General features: G+C 42.8%; 2 protein-coding genes across 7 annotated transcripts in view; one reads left to right on the top strand and one right to left on the bottom strand.

Moving 5' to 3' along the window:
• LOC123762392 (salivary glue protein Sgs-3) overlaps positions 1-26,991 on the top strand; it is a 115,004-nt gene that overhangs the window by 35,831 nt on the left and 52,182 nt on the right. The window lies entirely within an intron of this gene.
• Positions 1,467-26,255, bottom strand: LOC123762240 (chondroitin proteoglycan 1). Of its 6 annotated transcripts, XM_069324384.1 has the most exons (5): positions 26,125-26,248; positions 18,356-18,453; positions 9,543-9,896; positions 5,007-5,157; positions 1,467-4,651 (listed from the first exon to the last, which is right to left on the bottom strand). In XM_069324384.1, the coding sequence occupies exons 4-5, from the start codon at positions 5,154-5,156 to the stop codon at positions 4,370-4,372; spliced, it is 432 nt and encodes a 143-aa protein (XP_069180485.1). In that variant the 5' UTR covers position 5,157; positions 9,543-9,896; positions 18,356-18,453; positions 26,125-26,248; the 3' UTR covers positions 1,467-4,369. The 6 variants fall into 6 exon arrangements, with proteins under 6 accessions (XP_069180485.1, XP_069180489.1, XP_045604586.2 ...); XM_069324388.1 differs by lacking the exon at positions 18,356-18,453 and having other exon boundaries at positions 26,125-26,255; XM_045748630.2 differs by lacking the exon at positions 9,543-9,896.

A 26,991-nucleotide genomic window follows, 5' to 3' on the forward strand; every position in this document is an offset into this window, starting at 1 on the left:
ATATTGATAATACATAGCAGTCACTATAGTGATAATACATAGCAGTCACTATAGTGATAATACATAGCAGTCACTATAGTGATAATACAGTCACTATAGTGATAAAACATAGCAGTCACTATAGTGATAATACATAGCAGTCACTATAGTGATAATACATAGCAGTCACTATAGTGATAATACAGTCACTATAGTGATAATACAGTCACTATAGTGATCATACATAGCAGTCACTATAGTGATAATACATAGCAGTCACTATAGTGATAAAACATAGCAGTCACTATAGTGATAATACATAGCAGTCACTATAGTGATAAAACATAGCAGTCACTATAGTGATAATACAGTCACTATATTGATAATACATAGCAGTCACTATAGTGATAATACATAGCAGTCACTATAGTGATAATACATAGCAGTCACTATAGTGATAATACATAGCAGTCACTATAGTGATAATACATAGCAGTCACTATAGTGATAATACATAACAGTCACTATAGTGATAATACATAGCAGTCACTATAGTGATAATACATAGCAGTCACTATAGTGATAATACATAGCAGTCACTATAGTGATAATACATAGCAGTCACTGTAGTGATAATACATAGCAGTCACTATAGTGATAATACATAGCAGTCACTATAGTGATAATACATAGCAGTCACTATAGTGATAATACATAGCATTCACTATAGTGATAATACATAGCAGTCACTATAGTGATAATACATAACAGTCACTATAGTGATAATACAGTCACTATAGTGATAATACATAGCAGTCACTATAGTGATAAAACATAGCAGTCACTATAGTGATAATACATAGCAGTCACTATATTGATAATACATAGCAGTCTAACCCTGCTTATATTTTACTTCATACACTGAGCAATATTGGAAGATATTCTTATGCTGTACCAAGATTTTGCTAGTGGGGACTTCTTTCTTTCGGATCGAAGTCAAAGGAAAAGAAATGGATGCAAGAAATGCTTCTAGGAATTGTGGAGAAGTTATCGAAGATTTTGAGAAGAACAAGAAGTTTGACTTTGATGATAAAGAACGACTCATCCACACACACATGTACAAAGACTCTAATATGTAAATAGTGTATAGAAAATAAGTATTTTGTTATAGCAAGTTAAGACTAAAATATTGAAGAAACTCTATGAAGAGGAGAATTACATGTTCTGTGATAATGAAACACTTGTTCACTGAGAATTATACAACTGTATATGTAATGTTGTATTGTAAAACTTATGTATATATGATTTATATTGTATTTTATTAAATAAAGATAAAAAAATTAATCTTTCATATAGAATTGGGTAGCAGCACATTGCTATGTATACCTGAGCTTGTTAATATAAAAAATATATTTTTATTATTATTATTATTATTATTATTATTATTATTATTATTATTATTATTATTTACACTTATTGCAAGGGGAAAAAACATCTAAATTAACAATATAGGATTTTGTCATGTGTGATTGACCTTAGTAAATAATATAAGAAATCATACCTATCATACAATTATTATATATTTGATTAGAGAGCAGGTAAACGTGTGGTAAATATCCTTAGGAGCCATGATGCCCCAACCCTTGGATAGGCGATGAAGGGAGAACCTTCAAGTGATTGGCAGGATATTGGAAGGATGGGAGATGACGCATGGGGGGGGGGGTGGATATTGGGATGGGGGACGTTAAGAGATGGAGTTTTTATTTTGTCAGGGATATTCCTGCACGGGGCCCTAAACCCTACAGTATCTACATTCCCCTTCTTAGTTGCAAGTTTTGTTGTTTCATCTGCAATTGCATTCCCTATTATTCCGATTGATTGATTGCTGAAGATTAAGCCACCCAAAAGGTGGCACGGGCATGAATAGCCCGTAATATTCCGACATGACTTGGTACCCAGTTGGTAATGATCCGATGACCTTGTGTTTTGAGTGCATACATGCTATAACATTTGTGATAATATGGATGTTGACACGTAAGTGTTCTTCTTGTAAGGTTTAAGTGGCAGCTTTTGAATCTGTTTGTATGATAATGTTTTATTGGTGATCAGCAAGAGTATGTTCCAATGCCTCTTGAATGGCTAGCGTCTCTGTTTATTAAGTTGAGCATCCGTTCGAATCTCCAACTATTGAGTTAGTTTTAGTAGAGTTAGTTTAGAGTAGAGTTTTCCTGCCTTAACTGCAGCCCCAGATTCTTGTCCCTGCTGGTCTATTGATCCATGTGTGTAGTAACCACTTACAGTGAACGGTAGAGCGACGGTCTCACTTCATGCAGGTCAGCGTTCAATCCCCGACCGTCCAAGTGGTTGGGAGCACCATTCCTTCCCCCCGTCCCATTCCAAATCCTTATCCTGACCCCTTCCAGGTGCCATATAGTCGTAATGGCTTGGGGCTTTCCCCTGAAAACTCCCTCCCTCCCCGTATGTGTAGTATGTGAAGCTGTTACCAAGTTTGCTTCTATATCCATCAGTGCAATGATGTGTAGCAGCTGGGGGATGGGTATGATTCATTTCACACACAGAGATCACAATAACGTGATGCATCAAATGAACAAAAGATCCAGTAAGTTCAGTAGAACTTCGGTTTCAACCCTTTTAACCCTGTCGTAGCTCAGTCGATTAAGGCAGTGTCTGGGATGCTCCCGGACGCAGGTTCGAATCCTCGTCACGGCCCTTGTGGATTAGTTCATGATTCATTTGTCCTTGATTGAGACATAAACTGAGTCTGCTGGCAAGGATTCCCAAGAGTCTTCCTTAACGAAGTCTACGTGTATGTCGTCAACACCCCCCCCCCCTCCCTCACAGTAACTGTATTTGTGATCAGGAATGTGTTGGGTGGTCTAAGACGGTGGAGTGGGGTCCTCGACGAGCAGAGGGAGGCGGGGTCTTTGATGAGTGGAGTGGAAGCTTTCATTCAAAATTATCTGCTACCAGAAATTTTAGCAAAATATACCTAGCTTGCTAGCTATAGGTAGTAAATGTGGGTGATTGTAACCTTTACAGCGCTGCCCACTGGATTTTGAAGGGGGGGGGGGGGAGGGTGTGGTGCATGATAAACAAGTTAGGAAAGTAGTTCACTGCAGATGTACGTTGCTTAGCTTAGAGACTGTAGTTCTGATCGTTCTCGAATCCATTGTTGATATAATCATTGATCTGTGAAACAAGATTATCTGTACTGTAACTTGCTCAGGTAAATGAGTTTTGGGGGTTCAGTTCCCCCAAATGAGTTCATGATATGTCTGTGTTATATATTCCACGACCACAGAAAGGATATGAGGTGCACAATAAATTAACTAAGCAGGATGCAACCCACAACAGTTGTCTAACTCCCTGCAAGTACCTATTGACTGCTATAGGTGAACAGAGGGATTGAGTATAATGAAACATGCCCACAACACTAGCAAACTGACAGTTTAGAGGCGGGACCAAAGAGCCGAAGCTCACCCCTCACAAGCACAACTTGATAAGTACACCGAAACTGTTTAACGAGGCGATGATGATGAAGATTAAGCCATCCAAAAAGTGGCACGGGCATGAATAGCCCGTAAGTGGTTTACCCTTTTGAGCCATAACCAGTATCAGTAGATGACACTGTAGATCTGTGGAGGTGCGACTGCACCCTGCGTGACGGGAGATGTCTCCCGTCCTTAACGAGGCAAATGTAAACACAGTTTCTATCAGTAAAATGTGAGGGCGGGAGAGCGGTGTTGAGGGACAACAAGCGCCCTTATGAGTTACTGTCAGCCACCAGCGGCACGATGCGAGTGTCAGTGGCCTTAAGTTGTTTATGAACGCATAGAAAACGTAAGCAATTAGGGGAACTATAATAATGTAGTTCTATATATATAGCTAGCTACAGATATAGCTAGCTATATACAGATATAGCTAGCTTCTAGATATAGCTAGTACAGATAGATTATTCCTGAGGGTTGAGCCAAACGCTACATGGGGATTTTTTTTATTACAATCCAGATTTATATACTCAAGTTTTATAGCATCAAGTAGTAAAGATAACTAAATATACTGTGCTATGAAATGGAGCGCATATAATTTACTAGGAAGTCTTATATAAATTCATTATTTTGTGATTACACACATTATTTTATTATTTCTAATTCATTATTATCCAGTATAGCCTATTAAAGTTACAGTCTGGTGGTGCAGCCATTTTATGATTAATCGTCCACTAAATTTTCTTTTAAGAGTTTTCCACTATAAAAAACATTTATCTTAATGTGGTTGTAAACATAACAATCTTAATGATATCCAACAAGCAATAGTAACAATATCTACGATACTTCGTCATGTTACTCTCGACGGTCTCAAGAGCGGTCTAGCCACCGTAGGGAGGCACCGGACAGACGGTCTCGTACTGGGTCTTGACAGAAGTTTGGGTCTGGGTGACGTAAATATTGTCCGTCTTGGTTTGATAAGTGGTGGAGAGTACGGTGTGGGTGGTGGTGATGGTGGTGGGGACCTCCACCTGCTTGGTCTCGGTGTGGTAGTTGGTGATGTTGTCAGTGAGGACGGTGGTGACGGTCTGGGTCACGTCCCGGGTGACGGTAGCACTCTGGTACACCGTTGTGGTAGTGTAGACCGGTGCGGTGCTCGTCTCCTGCGGGGGTATAACACGTCCTTTAGTTACATCAATATTAAAATGTCCTTTTGACACCAATGTGAAAATTGTGTTGTACAACTATTCCTACAGCGGTTCGGTGACGCGTTTTAATGTCATCCGGATCTCTTACGGATTAATGAAAAACTAAAGCTTTTGGGAACACTAGTATATACAAGTCAACATTAATTAGCAACATTTTTACTTTGTTAATATGAACCAATGCGACAGTAAGGGTGAACGGGACACCAAGAACGTAATAATTACACATCCAACTTTTAATATTAGCTTGGAAACTCTTTCAGTGTAATTGTTATATAGATATTAAGGTGTTGGTGGCGGCGAGGTGACTTACCGTGACCTCCTTGGACTGTGTTGTGGTGTGGGTGACGGTGACGGGGGTGCAGGTGGGGGTGGGCACTGTGTACGGAAGTGGTTTAGGTGGGTAATGGGGAATGCTGGTGGCAGCTACCACCAGAGTCATCAACACTGCAACCGCCTTCATCCTGCGAGTGGCGAAGCCATTACACGTGAATATTATGGCTAACGTGAATGTGTTGGTGCTAGTAGACTTAATTAGAAACATGAAAACATTTACAACAAAGTTTTAGATAATATACAGTATTACTGGCAGGGAAGAGCAACAGTTGAGACGACGAAGGAAGGACTTCATCAAAAGGCATTCAAAGCAAAACATCAATTGCTTCCTTTTATGTTTCCCTCTACGTTATTGGCAGCTCTGTCCTCTACCTCCTGTTTTGCTCCCTGGTCGTTCTACAGATCTACAACTCTAATTCTGAATCAGTGTTTGCCTGGTGGGACCACAGAAGCAGCAGACCATAACCCTACCAACTGAGCCACGAGCACCCACAGTAAAGAAGGGTGCCAGACACCCAACTGGAACTTTATCTCTTCCTTGAGGTGCCACTTGGGCATGAAGGTGATCTACGTCCCACTCATGTACACTGCTGTCCACCATACAGTCTCGGGTAGCCTTATAAATGCCGTTGTACGTAAGAATATAAATACAGAAAATACAAGGGGAAGATAACAGTTTTACTTGAAAATTTGTTCATAAATTATTAACTACAGTGCAGGCAATAATAATAATAATAATAATAATAATAATAATAATAATAATAATAATAATAATATATATTGTAATGAAAATTCCCAAGATGCCCTGGAATATGCAACACCAAGATGCTCAAAATATGCAACACTATTAACAATGAGCTTTGATGATTTTTCCACTCATAACAAGCGTTTCATTATAGACCTTCATATACGGCCATTAGTGATATACACAACGATATGGGACAACAAACTTATAGAGCTTACGTCAAATAAGTCATGAACCCGTTCGTTCCTTCTCGCTGTGTGGTGTCTTTAGCATTTCCTGACTATATATATAAGCTGGAACTGTAAGTGGGCGGAGCAACAGGTGAAGGAGACTCCTCCCTCAGCCCCACCCACAGGTCCACCCACAGCCCCACCCACAGGTCCACCACCGGGCTGAGGCTGGGCGTGGCCTCACTCTTTTGTTATGTGCATTATCTTAATATTTTCTCTAAATACTTGCCGTAATATCTTGTCTGCTTGCTAATAATAACTGTATTAGTAATCTAATAATAACAGAAAATAGTCTTTCTAATAAATATAGTTGTACGTGCACAAAGATATCACATTAACGTGATGTACCAATGAGAAAATCAGTAAGAGCAACTGGGATGATTCGAACCAATGATCTTAGCAAACAATGATCCCAACCAATGATCCCAAGCAAACTCCTTAGACCACTACACCATGACATGGTTAAAGACAATGCAATCTGGGATTCAAGTGAATCTTTAGGAGTCTTACGGGCCCTGTACGTGTTGCTAAATTATTGGCATGTGTCATTATAATAGTTTACCAGAAATTATCAGACGCAATACTAGCAAATACTTTTTAATATCGAAAAATGCATGTGGGGCTTAACAATGCACAATGTAATTACCAGGTTAACAACGTTAGCTTGTATCAGATTGATGGAAAAAAGGACCTTGGAGTAGGAATCAACCAATTACTGAAAGTAATGACCATTACAACCCCCAAAAGAAAGTGGGAGCTGCAGCAAAAAATGCAAACCAAATCCTGGCTAGAAATAGTCAAACGAAATTTTTACTTCAAGGAAAAGACGATAACTAGTCAGCTGCACAAGTCTTGTGCGGCCCCACGTTCATTATTGTACCCAAGCGTGGAGACCTCGTCCCCAGGAAGACATCTGCTCTCGAGAATGTTCAGCACCGGGGAACAAAAATAATTCCAGAACTAAGTCGACTCTCATACCAAGAACGGTTGAGGGCCATAGGGCTAACAGCACTGTAAACCAGACATGACAGGGCTCATGGAAATGTTCCATGTTTGAAAACTTAAATTACTGAACAATTTGGAGTATATTAATCTGGAAAGAACACTTCTTCAGAAGAGTAGATGTAACACGAACAAGGAGCAACGGTTTCTACCTCAACAAGCTATAGTGTAGACAGAAAAAGAGATCAACTCTTCCTCAGAGCAAATCCATTAGCAAGAGAAAAAAAACCACCTGGATAGTTATCTAGATATTTGTTATGATCTAAAAACATATTACGGTTTCAATAATAGTCTGCTTGTAAACTGGCAAGTGAACCGTTATCATAAACAGAGAATATTCTAAAGTTATATATATATTATATTATTAATTGTTGGTTTAAAATATAAAAAGTGTTTTCTTTAAAACGGTCTGAACAATTTAGCTTTCTCTAAACAAAATTCAAGGGTACACTTAAATAGTTTTCGAATTCCATATTTCACATTTTAGACCATTAATTAATTTAATTATCTATCTATCTATCTATCTATCTATCTATCTATCTATCTATCTATCTATCTATCTATCTATCTATCTATCTATCTATCTATCTATCTATCTATCTATCTATGTCCTGTCTGTCTGTCTGTCTGTCTGTCTGTCTGTCTGTCTGTCTGTCTGTCTGTCTACAAGAAGGTACATTGGGTTTGTGAGAGTACATATCATTGGTGCTCTTACACTCTTGCAAAGCCACTAACACGCTTAGCGTTTCAGGTGGGGACAGTATTACATCGTATTAACGTAACCAAACGTAGTAAAACCTAACTTAACCAAACCTTTACCTAAAGTAACCTTAACGTAACCTAACCATGGATAGAGAGTTGACAATAGCATTAATTGCGTAATAGTTTTGAATACATTACTTTAATGGGATTTCCTCCCTGAGGACAGTGTGTTATAAACCTCCCTGGAACCGCCTACCCGCCAAAGGTGTAAATGCCAAAACGCTGCAGAATTTCAAAATCCAATACGATAAAATCATTAGGACAAATGGGGGGGACCTTTGGAAACCCGCTGGCTTCCTGTCCCCGTCGAGGCCACTTGAGAGACAGTGGCCCGCAGGTACATAGATAATATTTGTGTGCGTGTTTATAAATTAAAATTGTTATAATTGTTGACCATAATAGTGCAAGCTGACTATTTTAAGAACACTTTCATGTTCCTCTCAGTACACTCGCAATTATTTTCGCATATGCTAAACGTTACTTTTTCAACAGATAATAAATTACTTTGACGTACACGAGTCGGAATATGAAAGCGACACCATTCGTGACGTCACGTGCGGGTTGTTGCGGCGCTGGATGGCGGTAATGGAGACGTCTGGTGGTTGGGGAACACTTTTACAAGCTGTTGGATGAGACGGAGGGAGGGGGGGGGGGGAAGGAGGGGAATTTACAAGTAAATTTATTAGTAAATCACTAATGACTTCCACAGGGACCGAAAGCCGGATTGATACTGTGTTGGGCTTAAGGCCTGCCAGGTGTATGAGGGTTACACTGCCTTACTGACAGGCCAGGAAGCATACTCAAGTTCAAGTTCAAGTATGTTTATTGAGATAAGCAATAAATACATCTCAAAGGGATAGAGTAGCTTAGGCTATTTCTACCCCCCCCCCAGGAAGCATACTTTAGCCCTGAAAACATTGTCCGGAAGTAAAGCAAACTCTGTGTACTGGATCCTGAACTTCGGTTTCAACTCTTTTTACCATGTCGTAGCTCAGTCGATTAAGGCAGCATCTGGGATCGTCCCGGACAGCAGGTTCGAATCCTCGTCACCGGTCTTAGTGGATTTGTTCTGTGTACTGTATATGCACCGAGAAATAAGGTACACCTCTCAGTGTATATGTCCTTTTCATGGAAGCCGGTGGTAATACACACGTATCACGAGTGATTCCGACTGGGTTCTGAGCCGTGGTCAGGGAGGATTGACTGGGCGCCAATCCTATGACTGTTCACGGGAAGGAAAACCCCCAAGAAGGTAAAAGGAGTCATAAGTCGTCTACTTCTGTATAAGGTTCCTTACGATACGTCTGTTTGCGGAACTCTCGGGAACTGGGTTTACTCCTCCGGTCGACTGCACGAGAGGTAATGTTGGGAGAAGCGTCACAAGAGCGCATGCTATCTTGAGGTTATCTTGAGATGATTTCGGCGCTTAGCGTCCCCGCGGCCCGGTCCTCGACCAGGCCTCCTTTTTGTTACACACCCCCAGGAAACAGCCCGTAGCAACTGTCTAACTCCCAGGTACCTATTTGCTGCTAGGTAACAAGGGCATCAGGGTGAAAGAAACATTTTGCCCATTTGTCTCTGCCTCCACCGGGGATCGAACCCGGGACCTCAGGACTACGAATCCGAAGCGCTGTCCACCCAGCTGTCAGGCGTGGACAGCTGCTTAGTAAAGTAAGACTAGGCGGTACTGGGGTAGAAATAGCCTAAGCTACTCTATCCCTTTGAGATGTATTTTCTTGTCTCAATAAACATAATATAACTATACATAACATACTTGAACTTGGCGGCGAAGGCTGGGTGTTGTGTTGATGGCTTCAGCGGATTGTTGCTCTCATGTGTTGCTGGGGTTACGTTTTATATTTATGATTGTTCGGGTTATCTTGAGATGATTTCGGGGCTTTAGTGTCCCCGCGGCCCAGTCCTCGACCAGGCCTCCACCCCCAGGAAGCAGCCCGTGACAGCTGACTGACACCCAGGTACCTATTTTACTGCTAGGTAACAGGAGCATAGGGTGAAAGAAACTCTGCCCATTGTTTCTCGCCGGCGCCCAGGGATCGAACCCGGGACCACAGGATCACAAGTCCAGCGTGCTGTCCGCTCGTCCGACCGGCTCCCGGGTGGTGTAAGTCTGTAAGAGATATGAAAAGGTCAGATGTGGTCTAATTTTGAGGTTGACTGGAGATATTTTAGCCAATGTTTTGACTACTTGGTAGTTTAGATGGAGTGAGAGGTCTGCTCCCCTAACATGTGCTTCATGTTAAAAAGCATCTGAGGGTTATAATGTCGTGCTTGAAATTGATTCTGGCACTATGATGTCAGAAGCAGTGAAAGATAATAGTATCAATAGTACAAGACAATCATACGTGATGTATCAGTTAGAAAATATCACTGATATATCTTGTTAATGTGATTTCTTTGTGCATATGAAGAGAAGTGTTGCAGGTAGATCTCCTGGACCACAGCCAGGGTGAATGCGGGCAGTTCGTAGAACCTTGATTTGGCTTCAGTGGAACCCTCAGGACAACTAGAGGATTCAGTTGAATTCCAGGTTGCACTGCTTTTTGAGCATGTCGTGGTGTAGTTGGTTAAGGTGTGTGCTTGGGAGTACCCAGTGTGCAGGTCTCCATTATCGTCATGACTTCTACAAATTTTCTTCTGATGCAAAGTTCATTTATATCTGTCCTTTATTTATATTGATGGAATCGTTCACTATCTCGCGGTGCATAACTTAGTAAAATCAATACAATATGGTTTTGTTAAAATAAATCTTGCCTTACTAACCTGCTCACAATTTTTGTAAATGGTAACCAGCTGTTCAGACAAAGACTTCCAGTAGAGGTAGTATATATGGACGAGTCAAAAGTTTTTGATAATCACATGAAACACTGGCGAGAAAATTACGAGCACATGAAATAAACGGTGAAATATTAGAATGTATAAAACATTGATTAAAACAAAGACAGTAAAGGATGGGAGATCACACACACACACACACAGATCACACTAACGTGATGCATCAAATGAACAAATCCACAAGGGCCGTGACGAGGATTCGAACCTGCGTCCGGGAGCATCCCAGACACTGCCTTAATCGACTGAGCTGGGAGATGTGACGCTTAGGATGTGAGTGTGACTGGAAAAGTGGAGGTGGTGAGTGGAGTACCGCAAGGGTCCGTATTGGGGCCAACCCTTTTTGTTACGCACATCAAGGACATAAATGAGAATATTACACACCACATCATAACATTTGCAGAGTATTCTGATATTTATGTAAAGTAGGAAGCGAAAACTATATTGAGGCTGTACAAATAAATGTACCTGAGCTCCTGAAATGGGCACACGATTGACAAAGGCATGTAGGGCCTATCAGTGATATCCCAATTACCATAGCAATTCTTCAATAGATTGAAGGATAAAAAGACCGAGGGTGTTTTGATACATCAGTTATTGAAAGTTGCACAAGGGGGAGCTGTAGTAAAAAAAAAAAAAAAACTAGGAATAATCAAATAAACCAATGACTTCAAGGAAAAGAAAGTGGTTATTTAATGTACAAGTCTCTGGTGCGTCTCCCTCTGAAAGACTGTATCCAAGCACCGAGACATCGCCCTCAAAAGGACATATCTACATTGGAGAAAGTTTAACATAGCAACAAAATTCATCCCAGAAATAAGTAAATTCTAATATCAGGAACAGTTGAGATCCACAGGACTAATAACACTGCTAACCAGACATGACAGGGCTGATCTCGTCGAAACTTTTCAAATACTACATAAAATGATGGATATTATTCCAGACCGTTTATTTAAAAGGTCAAATGTAACCTATACAAGGGGCAACAGCTTCAAGCTCAACCAGCCACTACGTAGGACAGAAAATAGGAGAGGATTTTTTACGCAGACGGCTTTACACTCATGGAACCGCCTACCCACCGATGTCGTAAACGCCAAGGCATTATTTCAACTCAAAATCCAGTGGGAAAAACCCTCAGGAACAATGGGAGGGCGGGGGGGTGGGGGACGGAACTCCTTTAACAAGCCGCCGGAGTTCTGTCTCCGTCGAGGCCACTGGAGAGATTGTGGCCCTCAGGCCCTCAGATCTGTGTGCTGCTAGTTTGGTGTATCCCAGCCTTAGTCCGGTCATTGTGCTTGAACTTGATAATGTCCATAGAGTTGGCAAGCTGGGGATGGGAGAACGGAACGAGGATGCAGAAATCTTGAGCGAGGAACTGGAGACGAGGTGAAGAGGGGAGATGAAAGATCGGTGGCCCAACCACCGCGGATTTGAACTTGAGTAGAGTGAAGTAGGGTTGAGTGGGGACGTCATTTACAGTACACACAGGGGCTGGGCTCGCAAGGAGCTGGCAGTTGATGGTAGTTGAAGGTTGATGGCTGGTACTGATGTTAGTTCATTTCGTCAGTGTCAGTGGTTTTTTTGACGATTTAAGCAAACTCTGGTCGTGGGTCTTTTTTCTTGGGCTTGTCTGTCTCGGTGGTCTGACTTCGTGTTGTCATTGTGGAGTTATCCTTGAAGGTTGATCGTGTAGTGTCGTGAAGGACATCGGCAGCTGAGTAGTGACATTTCCGTGAATGTGGAGATGGCGTTCCCACACAGACGTCCTCATCCGTTGAGTCGGATGAGTAAAAATCAGATGTGGATCGTGAAGGTTGAGCTCTTGATGGTTGAGTAACAGCAGCAGGTCTTGTTTCAGGTGTAGAAGGTTCCGTGGATGCACGTACTGTAGGTGGAGCTGTAGCAGACGGTGATGGACGAGAAGTCGTCGGGTTCTGGGTTGCTTCAGTTGCAGGAGCGGGTGTTACAGCTGCAGTAGGTTCGCAAGCGTTAGTAGCTGTCGTAGCGGGCGATGCAGCTGCAGATAGCAGCTGGTCATTGTGTTCTCTATTTCTCTGTTTTTATGCCTGGAATGTTAAGTGGCTATGTTATTCCATAGCTTTTAAGTGAAAAAAGCATCTGTTGTCTGTCGTACATTGTGGCATCTTGAGCTTTAAGCTGCTTCCCCTTGTGGGATGTTACAGGGAAGCTGGTCTGGATCAATATCCTCTAACATGTTCAGTTGTCGTGTCTGACGCGTAGTGTGGATAATCATGAGGCCCTCAACCGTTCCTGGCAGGAGAGTTGACTTAGTTCAGGGACCATTCTCGCTCGGCACTGATTTTGTTTCACAACAGATATGTTCTTTTGAAGATGAGGTTTCTGAGCTTGGATATAGCAGTCCAACTCTCTCCGGGGATTTGGACGTCTGAATAATCAATTAATTTACTATCTCATTTCTCCACTAACAAATGCATTCGTTTGTGAGTTATTGTGGTGCATTATAAATCGTTCAATTTCTTATTTTAGAGAGACAAATATAGGCTTAAAAGAAACGGGTGATTATTTGATGTTGACGTGAATCTCTTCTAATTGGAGGATGATATGTTTAAGTGGACAAATACCTGCTATAAAAGAAGCAGTGTTGATGTACCATCAACATTGGAGTATGCAGCTCCAGCTTCCTGTAGGTGCAGCCTGCACATGACTGTAAAGCTGCCGCCCAGTTGGGTGGGTGTGGAGCACATGACTGTAAAGCTGCCGCCCAGTTGGGTGGGTGTGGAGCACATGACTGTAAAGCTGCCGCCCAGTTGGGTGGGTGTGGAGCACATGACTGTAAAGCTGCCGCCCAGTTGGGTGGGTGTGGAGCACATGACTGTAAAGCTGCCGCCCAGTTGGGTGGGTGTGGAGCACATGACTGTAAAGCTGCCGCCCAGTTGGGTGGGTGTGGAGCAAGACTAGTAACTGTGTGACTCACCACAGATGCAAAGTGCCTTGTATAGTGACTGTTGTGAGCCTCTTGTTGAATCACTTGGGTTCAGCTCCTGAACCCACTATGTTCCTCTGTAACCCCTTTCCACCACCGCCCACGGGATGGGTATGGGGTGCATAATAAAGAAAGAAATTAATTAGAGTCCATATCTAGTGAAGCACAAGACTAAAATGGAGAAGGTTCAAAGGTATGCCGCCAGATTAGTACCCAAGCTGACAGAATTGTATTTCACCTTTGTAAACGCACATGAATGACACTGTAACATACACCTCGAACACTGTTTATGTAGGACAGACGTAAATCTGTGTATTTATGTATGAAGGTTAGATTAGTTTTTTAAAAGCACTACAATCACTTCTGTGGTTGATTGTTCAATAAATCACTGAACTATATGTTTAATAGATCTCTCACCCTGTCCATGGAGGACAGAAGAAAGTGTATATATGCTGGTTAGCATTGTAAATGTGTGGCCACGTCTGTGGTAGGAAATAAGAATACATAACAACCGAGCTGAGAGGTATGAGCTACGAGGAGAGACTACGGGAACTAAACCTCACGTCGCTGGAAGACTCAAGAGTTAGGGGGGACATGATCATCACATACAAGATTCTCAGAGATTGATAGGGTAGATAAAGACAGTTAATTTAACACAGGGGGCACACGCACACTAGGGGACACAGGTGGAAACTGAGTACCCAAATGAGCCACAGAGACATTAGAAAGAACTTTTGTTAGTGTTAGAGAAGTTAATAAATGGAATGTACTAGGAAGTGATATGGTGGAGGCTGACTCCATACACAGTTTCAAATGTAGATATGATAGAGAACAGTAGGCTCAGGAACCTGTACACCAGTTGATTGACTGTTAACGTGTTTATGACGTATTAGAACGTTGTTACAACTTGCTATATTGGTTGTTATAACTAGTTAGGAGGTGTTAAAATTTGTTCGAACGTTGTATCAACATCGTAGTTTCGGTGTGTGTTGGGCGGGTTGGGAGTTAGATAGATGCTACGGGCTGCATCTTGGGAATGTGTGTGTGAGAGAGAAATTTATGTAGCAGATATGATAGAGGAAAAAAATAGGCCGAGAGTCAGTACATTAGACAGTCAACGGTTAGAAAGGCGGGGTCCAAGAGCTAACAGGTATCCCGCAAGCACAAGTAGTACATACACCCACATGTACACTTTTTAAAAGTAAGGGTATGAGAGGAACCCAACCAGCAAGGGTGTGTGTCATGGGTACAGCAGCAGTGGACACATGAATTTAGTGGTTGCTGTAATTGACATCACTCCACCAACCAACAGAATGCCCGGGAAAGGATACAACAGACACAAGAATCAAGAGTGTAAGAGCTAAACCTTCAAATACTAGGGGGACTTTAGCCACTAGAGAAATAGCCTGGATAAATAAGGGTTCCCCCAAGGGGGTGATGAGCAGTGGAGAGGCTAAACTGGTAAAGACGGTGGCCAAACACGTCTTAAAGCAGCATATTACATAACGAACAAGAGTAAGAAGAGAAGGGAGTCCGTATAAACAACTTGGCCTCTACCCTTTCACACACAACTATTTGCCTTCTTTCTTGTACTGAAATGTGTACAAGTCTCCAAACTTGATACATTAATTGTAAGTGACTCTAAGATACAATTGTAAAAATGTTAGTGGCTTTTATCGAGGTCCCCCCCCCCCCAAGGCCGAATTACTGACTCTGCCCAGAAAGCAGAGAAGTCTCCGTGGTGAAGAAGTCTCCGGCAGTCTCCGTGGTGTAGTGGTAAGACACTCGCCTGGCGTTCCGCGAGCGCTATGTCATGGGTTCGTATCCTGGCCGGGGAGGATTTACTGGGCGCAATTCCTTAACTGTAGCCTCTGTTTAACGCAACAGTAAAATGTGTACTTGGATGAAAAAACGATTCTTCGCGGCAGGGGATCGTATTCCAGGGACCGTAGGATTAAGGACTTGCCCGAAACGCTACGCGTACTAGTGGCTGTACAAGAATGTAACAACTCTTGTATATATCTCAAAAAAAAAAAAAAAAAAAAAAAAAAAAAAAGTAACCCCCCCCTTAACAACAAACTGACTTAACTCCTGAGTACCTACTCGCTGCTAGGTGAACAGATGCATTATATGAAAGAAAATATGCCCAACCATTCATTTCTGTCCCGCCCGAGATTTGAACCCAGAATTCTCGATTGTGCGTCGAGAAGGAAGCCTACTGTACTACAGGGACCCTCACATAATAAATGAACTAAACTAACGCGCCTCAATGAAATGAAGCAAGTTTACGAAACATTAACACAATATAATATGGAATATATAAATTATAACAAAATAAAATAACATAGTTAATGTAGTGCATTGGGAATAAATGAATCAATAAACCAGCTACAATGGCAGGTTCCCAGGAAGAAAATCAGTTTCTCATTGATCATGGGGAGACTATTTTTACCAGACATGCTGCCTTGAGCGACCTTGAGGTGTCTGCACCCACTGGTGTGTGTGTGTGTGTGTGTGTGTGTGTGTGTGTGTGTGTGTGTGTGTGTGTGTGTGTGTGTGTGTGTGTGTGTGTGTGTTGATCGCTCCAACAGGTCCAACAGCGTCGCCACGAGATGCGCAAGAGCTCTGATGGTGGGTATCAACAGGTGTTTCCCAGGACCGCCGCTACTCTACTATCTAAATTATTTGATGCAAGTATACACCCAGAGGTAGACCCCCATTTATCCGTACATATACACTGATGTAGTCATTATGTATTCCGTACCCATCCCGTGGGCGGTGGTGGACCTCATACCCATCCCGTGGGCGGTGGTGGACCTCATACCCATCCCGTGGGCGGTGGTGGACCTCATACCCATCCCGTGGGCGGTGGTGGACCTCATACCCATCCCGTGGGCGGTGGTGGACCCCATACCCATCCCGTGGGCGGTGGTGGACCCCATACCCATCCCGTGGGTGGTGGTGGACCCCATACCCATCCCGTGGGCGGTGGTGGACCTCATACCCATCCCGTGGGCGGTGGTGGACCTCATACCCATCCCGTGGGCGGTGGTGGACCTCATACCCATCCCGTGGGCGGTGGTGGACCTCATACCCATCCCGTGGGTGGTGGTGGACCCCATACCCATCCCGTGGGTGGTGGTGGACCCCATACCCATCCCGTGGGTGGTGGTGTACCCCATGCCGATCCCGTGGGCGGTGGTGAAGAGGGTTACAGGGGCACACAATGGGTTCAGGGCAGTGGACTTATATACTGTGACTCGCAGAGTGCACTCCTGGCATTGAACGCACATAGTAGTGACACCCAGAAAATAGTCAGTGATATTCGAATGAATGTTTTAGCTGCCAAAGAAAACAGATTTGAGATTAAATTCCTATGGATACCATCACATGTTGGCATCTCAAGGCATGACACTGTTGATATGCTTGCTAAGTCAGCTTGCAGAAAACCAGTGGTAGAAATTGATATGGGTGTTTCATTAGCAGTGACAAAGAGAATACTTAAACAAATATCTAATGAAAATCTCACCGACCTAACAAATTCTCAAAGACCTGAAAGTTGTAGCATTAAATATTATGATAGATATCGTGAGGAGACATTCACATATGGGACTAATAGAACAAGAACCCGGCAATGTGATGTTATAGTGGCCAGAATACGCCTGGGATATAGACGTATCTGGCAGCTTTCTCAAAACCCAAATGTCGAGTACACAATGTGTCAACTTTGTGAAAGAGAAAACATGCACTCTCTTGAACATTATATTGTAGAATGTCCCATACTGACTGACTTTCGCCCTCCTGGGCTAAGGTATGCTGAACTCTGTAGTTACTATATGAGTACTGGAACACTTGATGATATATTGGACTTATATCCAAAATTGACCATGTAATGTATCAATCATACAATGTATGTATGTGATGTAACTATATAACCTGAGCTTGTAAAAGCACCTTCATCACCTTCAGTGATTAAGCGCTTAATTGCACACTAGTTTCTTTATCAGCTACCTCACCCTGTCAGGGTAAATGAGACAAATGTATGTGAATGCATGTATGTGTGTATATATGTATGTGTATGTGTGTGTGTGTATGTATATGTATGGGTATAAAGCATATATGGAAGCTGATCAGAATTACATTTCACCTTTGTGAATGTACATTAATGACACTATGTAAAAGACACATCTAATACTTTATGTAGGGCGTACGTAAATCTGTGTATCTTTGTATTTACGTATGTAGGTTAGCTTAGCATTTTAAAAGCACCGAATCACCTTCTGTGGTTGAGTGTTCAATAAACCCTTGAACTGTATGTTTAACACTTCTCTAACCCTGTCCATGGAGGACAGAAGAAAATGTATATATGCTGGTTAGCATTGTAAATGTGTGGCCACGTCTGTGGTAGAAAATAATAAAAAAAAAAAAAAAAAAAAAAATGGGTTCAGGAACTGAACCTCATAGTTAATTTACCTAAGCTAGCAGCGCTCTTGTTCACATACACTGAGGGAATACTTCAGTACTGGAATACGTTCAGAACAAGTTTACTTCTTGTGGTAAAGTAAACTGCTCAGTAAACTGTTGGCTGGGGGCCTGTATAACACACCCGCGGTGGATAGCCCTAAGCCAAACACCAACCAAAACAAGGACATGGATACAATTACAATTGTCCTTGTGTTGTACATTGAGAGGTATACTTCAGTTCTCTCGGGGTATTATCTCTGAGAGTTTACTTTAGTTGTAGACTATGTTCAGGACTAAGGTATACTCACTAGGTTGCCGCTAGACCGTTGTGGTGGCCATGATAACCTTCCAGAGGTTGATTGTTGCCGCCGGAGGACGCTAGTTTATTGTGCACCCCATACTCATCCTGTGAGCGGTAGCGCAAAAAAAGGATTACCGAGGGCACAAAAGGTCTTTATCAGACCTCATCGGAGATTATTACATTAACAATTAGCATCTATCCTGCACATTTTATAATCATAATGTCAGCTAGTTACAGAGAGTGTTCCATTTCAATAGCTATGTATTTACAATCAAATATACACATTATTGTTAGGTCTTTTCGCTAATACTTTTAGGTATTACAGGGAAGCTGCTGTTTGCTGTTATTCGTCTTCACAGTACACTCTTGTTGCTTAAGCTCATATGTCGTTTATGTACTGGAAGCGAAACATGGACACAGTGCAAGGATTTCAGAAATATTATCTTTAGCAATAAAGGTTGATGGACCCTAAATTCAAAACCATAAAACAATCAAAATTATTGGTAAAAATTATACGGTAGAATACCTTATGGCACAATGTAAAGCATGATTGTAGTGTTATTATTTATGGCATCTTCAGTGGCACTTGTATATGTGACACTGGCAGTGTTGCCACGCTGGTGGAGGAAGCCCTCGGGGACCAGAGCTTTACCGTGGCAGTGTTGCCACGCTGGTGGAGGAAGCCCTCGGGGACCAGAGCTTTATCTTGGCAGTGTTGCCACGCTGGTGGAGGAAGCCCTCGGGGACCAGAGCTTTACCGTGGCAGTGTTGCCATGCTGGTGGAGGAAACCCTCGGGGACCAGAGCTTTACCGTGGCAGTGTTGCCACGCTGGTGGAGGAAGCCCTCGGGGACCAGAGCTTTACCGTGGCAGTGTTGCCACGCTGGTGGAGGCGAGGAAGCCCCTGAGAGCCAGGGCTTCACCGTGGCAGCGTTGCCATACTGTTTTTTTTCTCTCTACCACAGACGTGGCCACACATTTACAACACTAACCAGCATATATACATTTTCTTCTGTCCTCCATGGACAGGGTGAGAGATCTGCTAAGCCTATAGTTCAGGGATTTATTGAACAATCAACCACAGAAGGTGATTGTAATGCTTTTGAAAGGCCAATTTAACCTACAGACATAAATACATAGATAGGCAGAGTTACGTCTGCCCTACATAAAATGTTCGATGTGTCTTTTACATAGTGTCATTAATGTTCATTTACAAAGGTGAAATACAATTCTTACCAGCTTCTACATATGGAGAGGAGGAAGCCCTCGGGTGGTTGACCGCAAGTCGACCAGGGCCTAGATTCACGAAGCAGTTACGCAAGTACATACGAACCTGTACATCTTTCCGCAATCTTTGACGGCTTTGGTTACAATTATTTAACAGTTTACAAGCATGAATACTTCTCAATCAACTGTTTTCATTGTTATAAACAGCCTCCTGGTCCTTCCGAGCTCATTAACTGTTTAATAAGTGTAAACAAAGCCGCCAAAGATTGAGAAAAGATGTACAGGTTCGTAAGTGCTTACGTAACTCCTTCGTAAATCTGGCCCCAGGAAGATAAATGTACTTCTGAACCTGGGGCCAGATTCACGACGCAGTTACGCAAGCACTTACGAACCTGTCCATCTTTTCTCAATCTTTGGCGGCTTTGTTTACAATTATTAAACAGTTAATGAGCTCCGAAACACCAGGAGGCTGTTTATAACAATAACAACAGTTGACTGGCAAGTTTTCATGCTAGTAAACTGTTTAATAAATGTAACCAAAGCCGTCAAAGATTGAGAAAAGATGTACAGGTTCGTAAGTACTTGCGTAACTGCTTAGTGAATCTGGCCCCAGGTTCAGAAGTACATTTATCTTCCTGGGGCCAGATTTACGAAGGAGTTACGTAAGCACTTACGAACCTGTACATCTTTTCTCAATCTTTGGCGGCTTTGTTTACACTTATTAAACTGGGTGGCGACACTCGAGATGACGGTGAGCTGGCAACTGTCACCCCGATGTTGACATAGACATTTATGAAACTGGAGAACTGAAACTACAATTTTTCACACAAACAAGTGCAGTAAGGGAAAGTTATTCCTTATCGCAAAGTTATTCCTTATCGCATGCCACTCTTTATTATTTATGAGATATATGTTCCTTCTGTTAGGTGCTGTGAGAAGTGTCTGTGTAGGTGGTGGTGCACGTGTCAGAGTTGACTGTGCACGTGTTAGAGTTGACTGTGCACGTGTTAGTGTTGACTGTGCACGTGTTAGAGTTGATTGTGCACGTGTCAGAGTTGATTGTGCACGTGTTAGAGTTGATTGTGCACGTGTTAGAGTTGATTGTGCACGTGGTAGAGTTGATTGTGCACGTGTTAGAGTTGACTGTGCACGTGTTAGAGTTGACTGTGCACGTGTTAGAGTTGATTGTGCACGTGTCAGAGTTGATTGTGCACGTGTTAGAGTTGACTGCGCACGTGTTAGAGTTGATTGTGCACGTGTCAGAGTTGATTGTGCACGTGTTAGAGTTGACTGTGCACGTGTTAGAGTTGATTGTGCACGTGTTAGTGTTGACTGTGCACGTGTTAGAGTTGACTGTGCACGTGTCAGAGTTGACTGTGCACGTGTCAGAGTTGACTGTGCACGTGTTAGAGTTGACTGTGCACGTGTTAGAGTTGATTGTGCACGTGTTAGTGTTGACTGTGCACGTGTTAGAGTTGACTGTGCACGTGTCAGAGTTGATTGTGCACGTGTTAGAGTTGACTGTGCACGTGTTAGAGTTGACTGTGCACGTGTTAGAGTTGACTGTGCACGTGTCAGAGTTGACTGTGCACGTGTCAGAGTTGATTGTGCACGTGTTAGAGTTGACTGCGCACGTGTTAGCGTTGACTGTGCACGCGTTAGAGTTGACTGTGGACGTGTGACTGTGCACGTGTGACTGTGCAGTGAAAGACTGGTTGCTTATTAATGTGGTCGCTGGTCAGGACAGATATGGCCTTGTTGCACGAGACCTGTACACGGTAAGGGTCATTAGGGAACCCCATCCCCCCCTCCCCCCCTCCCCCCTCCTCCCCCCTTCTCCCCTCCCCCTCCTCCCCCCCTTCCCCCCTCCCCCCCTCCCCCCCCACGAGGTCAGAAGGTCAGAGACGGGGGGTTTAAACCTAAATTATAGGCCTAATGCGCTTATTTGAAATTAAGCCAAATTTGATGCATGTAGATTTAATTTTTTTTCTTCTTTTTAGCAGAGAACGAAAGAGAACTGTGTACAAAATTTAAATGAATAAAATATTTAAAAAAATTTTTTTAAGAGAATAAAATATAATTAAAATTTTAAAAAATAAAAAAGTGTGGAGAGCAAAAGTCAATAAGATGCATGACTGAGAAGGGTGTACCGAAGGGGAGGGAACTATTAGAGGGGAAAGCGCCAAGCCATTACGACTATCTGGCACTGGGAAGGGGTCAGGATAAGGATTAAGGATGGGACGGGGGGAAGAAATAGGTGAGGGACACCGGGAAGGGTAGGACAGGGGGGGGGGGGGAGTGCCACCCAGACCCTCACCTGACAATTAAGGTTATCTTGAGGTTATCTTGAGATGATTTCGGGGCATTTTAGTGTCCCCGCGGCCCGGTCCTCGACCAGGCCTCCACCCCCAAGAAGCAGCCCGTGACAGCTGGCTAACACCCAGGTACCTATTTTACTGCTAGGTAACAGGGGCATAGGGTGAAAGAAACTCTGCCCAATGTTTCTCGCCGGCGCCTGGGATTGAACCCAGGACCACAGGATCGCCATGCACCTCATCACGGCTCTCTGCCAGTAAAAACATGACCATTCAAGTTATGTCTCTGGATCTCGCGGTCCTATTCGTCGAATTTGTGAAATAGAATCAGACAGCAGTGCACAATAGAAAGTTGTTTTTACATATTCATACATTAAAACATTGATTGTAACTATGATATATGTGTGCTTCCGCCTACAGTTTAGACCTATTGTCTTGTGTATGACCCTCTGTCCTGCGTGACAGTGAATACCAGCATTATCCTCACTTTAATAAGACTTAATCGAAATCCTCAGATTAGGCAAAATTGTAATTAATTTTGTCAATAAAGATGTTAATAATAATAATAAAACAGCAAAACCTGTGGACATTGGTATCCCTGCGGGTGCCTGGACGCGGCGCAACACAGTGCTACGAGGGCACAGTTGCCATTGTGTCCAGTATACAATACAACGTAAATGACAGTTAATACATAAATACAGTTAATACATGTTAAATGTCAATAATTTAATGCCAGTGTGAACCAGTAACACAAGAGGTGATTGTTTCAGATGGTGAAGTACCATGGGAGAGAACGCCTGTAAGACACACACGGATAGATATATACAGCCCCAATAGCAAGTAACTGCCAAAAGGTTAATTAAACAACCTCTGGCTCACAAGTGGCTTACGGAAAGCACTTAATAAGAAACACAAATATGAAAGAACCCATAGGATTGGCCTAGTTACAAAAGAAGAAATTAAGAGATACTCATCAATACTTACCAATATAATACGAAGAGCCAAAGCTTCCTTTTATGAAAATAGATTTAAAGAAGCAAAAGGAAATATGAAAAGTACATGGAAAGCCAGTCTCTAACATCCCAGGGTCTAAACAACAATCACATAACAAGCAGATATAATTCTTCAAAGATGGTTACACACACTTGCAACAGACTTAGAAACGGCAACTGAATTCAATAGCTTTCTTTTCATCAATTGGTGCAAACCTTGCCAGAAAAATCCCAGCGACCCAGACACATGTTACTACATATCTCTCCGGCAGCTGTCCTAACTCTCTACTCCTTTTACCAGTCAGCCAAACACATATTATCTCCATAATTCAATCACTTAGAACCAAAGCTGGGAACATTCATGAAATACCATCTATGATATATAAGAGTGCTGCCTCCTGCTCTTCCAATAGCTCTGCTATTCAACAAATCTCTAGTGTCATACTTTTCCTGATATCCTTAAAAAAGCAAGAGTGTCGCCAGTCCATAAAGGAGGCGAGACAGCTGACATAAACAATTACAAACCAATATCAACTCAACCTATATTTTCATAAATATTTGAAAAAATATTTACAGACAGCTCTATTTCTACCTTGTAAAACTCAACATATTAAGTCCTTACCAGTTTGGCTTCCGTTCCCAAAAGAGTTTCACTGATGCCATTATACAACAAAAGTCTAAAAAGTCTAAAAAACAAAAGTCAAAAAGTCTAAAAAACAAAAGCCAAAAAGTTTAAAAAACGGTCGGTATACTTTCTAAAATCAGATAATCAGATAATCTAAAATCAGAGCAGCTCCCCTCTCCTCTTCATGGAAAGATTCCAGAAATAGCAGCAGTAGTTGCTTCTGGAATCTTTCCTTATTAAGACTACTCATAGCTGAGTGGATAGAGCTTCTGCCTCACATGCGTGGAGTTCGTGGTTCGAGTCTCCTAGAGCCCAGGTGAATGAAATTATTATTATTATAATAGTACAGTTGTAGGTCAGGCCGTGGGGTCGACGATTCGAGTCTCCTAATACCCAAGTGAATGACGTGAATCAACAATGTTTAATTTACAAAAAAAATTCTTTGTTCACTACAGTGAAATTTTCGTTGTTTGTGAGCACTCGACGTGTTTCAAGTGTGTGGAACTATCATACATGTAGACCCTTGGAGCTGAGAGTCTCAAACAAATATAACATACATGGTTGTGGCGTAAGTTCTGACATTAATAATCCTTATTGTACCTGGTGTATTGTTGTGGGGAACTGATGAAGTAACGTGTGCGCATGTTAGACGCCTTCACCCACACTCTGTGAGGCTGATGGCTACTTTTGACAGACGTTCTCACACGAGAATTCCAAGGTTGGGATAACCCAATTTTAATCTGTTCTTACTTGAACATCTTACGAACACACGTACACCGGCGAGTCATCAGTGACCAACAACAACAGGACGCTCCATAGTGGTAGAGAACACAAGTGTACTACGGGCTCGCCTTAGCCCGTGCTACTTGGGACTTTTTGTTCCAAGTAGCGAATCTTAAACAACATTGTAGAGAACGGCTACAGGGCTACAAGCACTGCAATAACTGCTGGCGACTGAATTACTTGATCCACTCGCGTGTTGTAGAGGATATCCTCATAATGGATGCAAAGTTTGCCAGTGTAGGGTGACAGTCACATGCCCTAGTATGGGTAACCATCCCCTGTGTTAGTGGGGGCTTTAGTATCACATAGCTTGTTCATCACACACACACTATGCAACCCTTCCAATAGTCTAGTTTAGAGTAATTGCATAAATACCTATATTAATAATGATAAAAAAGCAGGTAGAAATTTAGCGATAAGATAGGCTGGAATGTGGAGATTACACGGGGGGGGGGGACCAGGCGCTCCCCGGCCCGGTGTGGGGGTTATCTTGAGATGATTTCGGGGCTTAGTGTCCCCGCGGCCCGGTCCTCGACCAGGCCTCCTTTTTGTTACACACACCCAGGAAGCAGCTCGTAGCAGCTGTCTAACTCCCAGGTACCTATTTACTGCTAGGTGAGCAGGAGCATTAGGGTGAAAGAAACTGCCCATATGTCTCCGCCGGGAATAGAACCCGGAACCTTAGGACTACGAACACCTAGCGCTATCCACTCAGCCGTCAGGCCCTCTTATGCCTTGAATAAGGCTAAGATTGTCCCCAGGTCATTAGTGTGGTTCACCTCTCCCCGGGGCGAATTAGGGCCATGTGGTCTCTCATTCCTCATTATTTTCCACAATTTTCTCTCTTAACTCTTTTCCTGCCTGGGAAATAAACGCTGGGAACTCTCTCATGACTCATTGTACCCGCATTACTGAGGCCCAGGAGCCAGGGGACACAAGTGTCCCACTGGGACAGTCCAACACTGGCACAAGTTGGACACATAAATTGGGTAGATCTACTTGATTAGTTTAAATTGCGAAAATTAATGTGTATGGAAAAAGTGCAAAGTTGTATATTGTTGTTGTGTAGATTCAGCTACTCGAAACAAAATGTTCCAAGTAGCACGGGCTATGGTGAGCCCGTAGTGGAATAAGGCTAATATATTGTACATCCCTCAGACGGGACTAGGTGAGGAGCGGTTCCAGACAAGGAGGGCAGGCAGCGCTACAGTGCTGGGTGGGGAGATATGGCCAGGTGACCTCGAGCTGTAAATGTCACCAGCTCACTCACACAGGCTTGGTAGTCTTGCTGAGAAATGTCATACATAAACCATAGGGATACATTCCATACCAGTTAGTGTACCCACGTTTCTCAAGTGTATATACAGGTCTCTGGCCTAAGCTTAAGTATGCCTGTTGGTTGGTCAGTTAACACTTGTGGTTGTCTTATTAACACTCATGAGGATGATAGGCATTGAACCACACATGCACTGGCAGGTATATACTGAGCGTATACTTGCGTCCTGGATTATGTTCAGGGCCAGTGAAGTGAACATACTGGTTGATCGGTAAGGTGTGTTGTGGTGGCTGTGGTAACCTCGTAGAGGGTGATAGGCCCAACACCAAGCCTATATGACAATGTGTCACCTTATCCTTAGTAACCGAAGGTGTGTAACTGAGTCAACTGTGCTGAAGAATAAATCTAAATAATAGTGACAATAGTTGAGGTAAGTTGTCAGCCACTAGTCAAGATGGTAGCTATCATCGCCAGGTGTTTCTCCAGCTTCTGGCAGGTGTCTTTACCCTCTTCCACACTCTCCTGTCACTCCCTTTCTCACTTTTCCCTTCCTCCTTACCTTGCCTGTCTTTCCCTCCGTCCAGCCCTTGCCTCAAGCCGTCAATGTGTCCCTCCACCCCCGTCCTCCCTCGCCAAGCGGCCCCGGGGCTGGCTAGCGTGGAGAGGTGTGGTGGTGTGGCGTCACCATGAATAACAAGGGGGACGAGGTGGTGACGACACGTGCACCACTTACCACACCATCACTGCCCGTCACCACGCCTGTCTTGTCACCCTTCTAATGTAGTCTCATCAATAACACCCATCTGTGTGCCGTTCTGGACGGCTGTACGTACATTAAGACCTGCGCCTCAGTCTATGCATATACGAATATAATCGTCTATTAAAAAGTACGCCAGTATGTCTGCACTTAGGCATATGAGGTAGTTTAGGTCTCCTGAGGTGAACATAGCAGGGGTCCCCTACGAGGCAGGATGGTGACGACAGATTAGCCAAGCAGAGAACATTCATTATCGTAACTCATTGTGTTGTAGACTGCAACATGCCTCCGAAATATCTCCCTCTCTCGTTGCGATAATATTACGACAAGCAAGAGGCAATCTTGTAATGAAGAAATCATAAGATGCCTCTTTCACTTAAATGTATTTGTTGTTATGTATGTTTTTGTTGACAAATGTACAGAGATGAGTAAGTGAACTGCGGCCCCAAATATTTCCTCGCCAAGATATACAAGTAACACTCTATTTATGGCTTGGACAGTAAATTATATTTAGCAGAAAATATTTTTTTATAAACAAAAATATAAACGCCATAAAATGTGGATAAGTTTTCAAAATCAGAAACTTAAAGGTTTAATTCATCAACAGAAAATATAAAATACATGAACAGAAAATAGAAGTTCAATATCACGATTATTCAAACATAAAGA

The sequence above is a fragment of the Procambarus clarkii genome, chromosome 2 (assembly GCF_040958095.1).
Source record: "Procambarus clarkii isolate CNS0578487 chromosome 2, FALCON_Pclarkii_2.0, whole genome shotgun sequence".
In the NCBI taxonomy this organism is placed as follows: Eukaryota; Metazoa; Arthropoda; class Malacostraca; order Decapoda; family Cambaridae; genus Procambarus; species Procambarus clarkii.

Coding starts and splice junctions, on each gene's coding strand:
- LOC123762240 (XM_069324378.1), bottom strand. Junction 4,652..5,006: donor CACAGTCCAAGGAGGTCACG/GTAAGTCACCTC, acceptor ATACCCCCGCAG/GAGACGAGCACCGCACCGGT.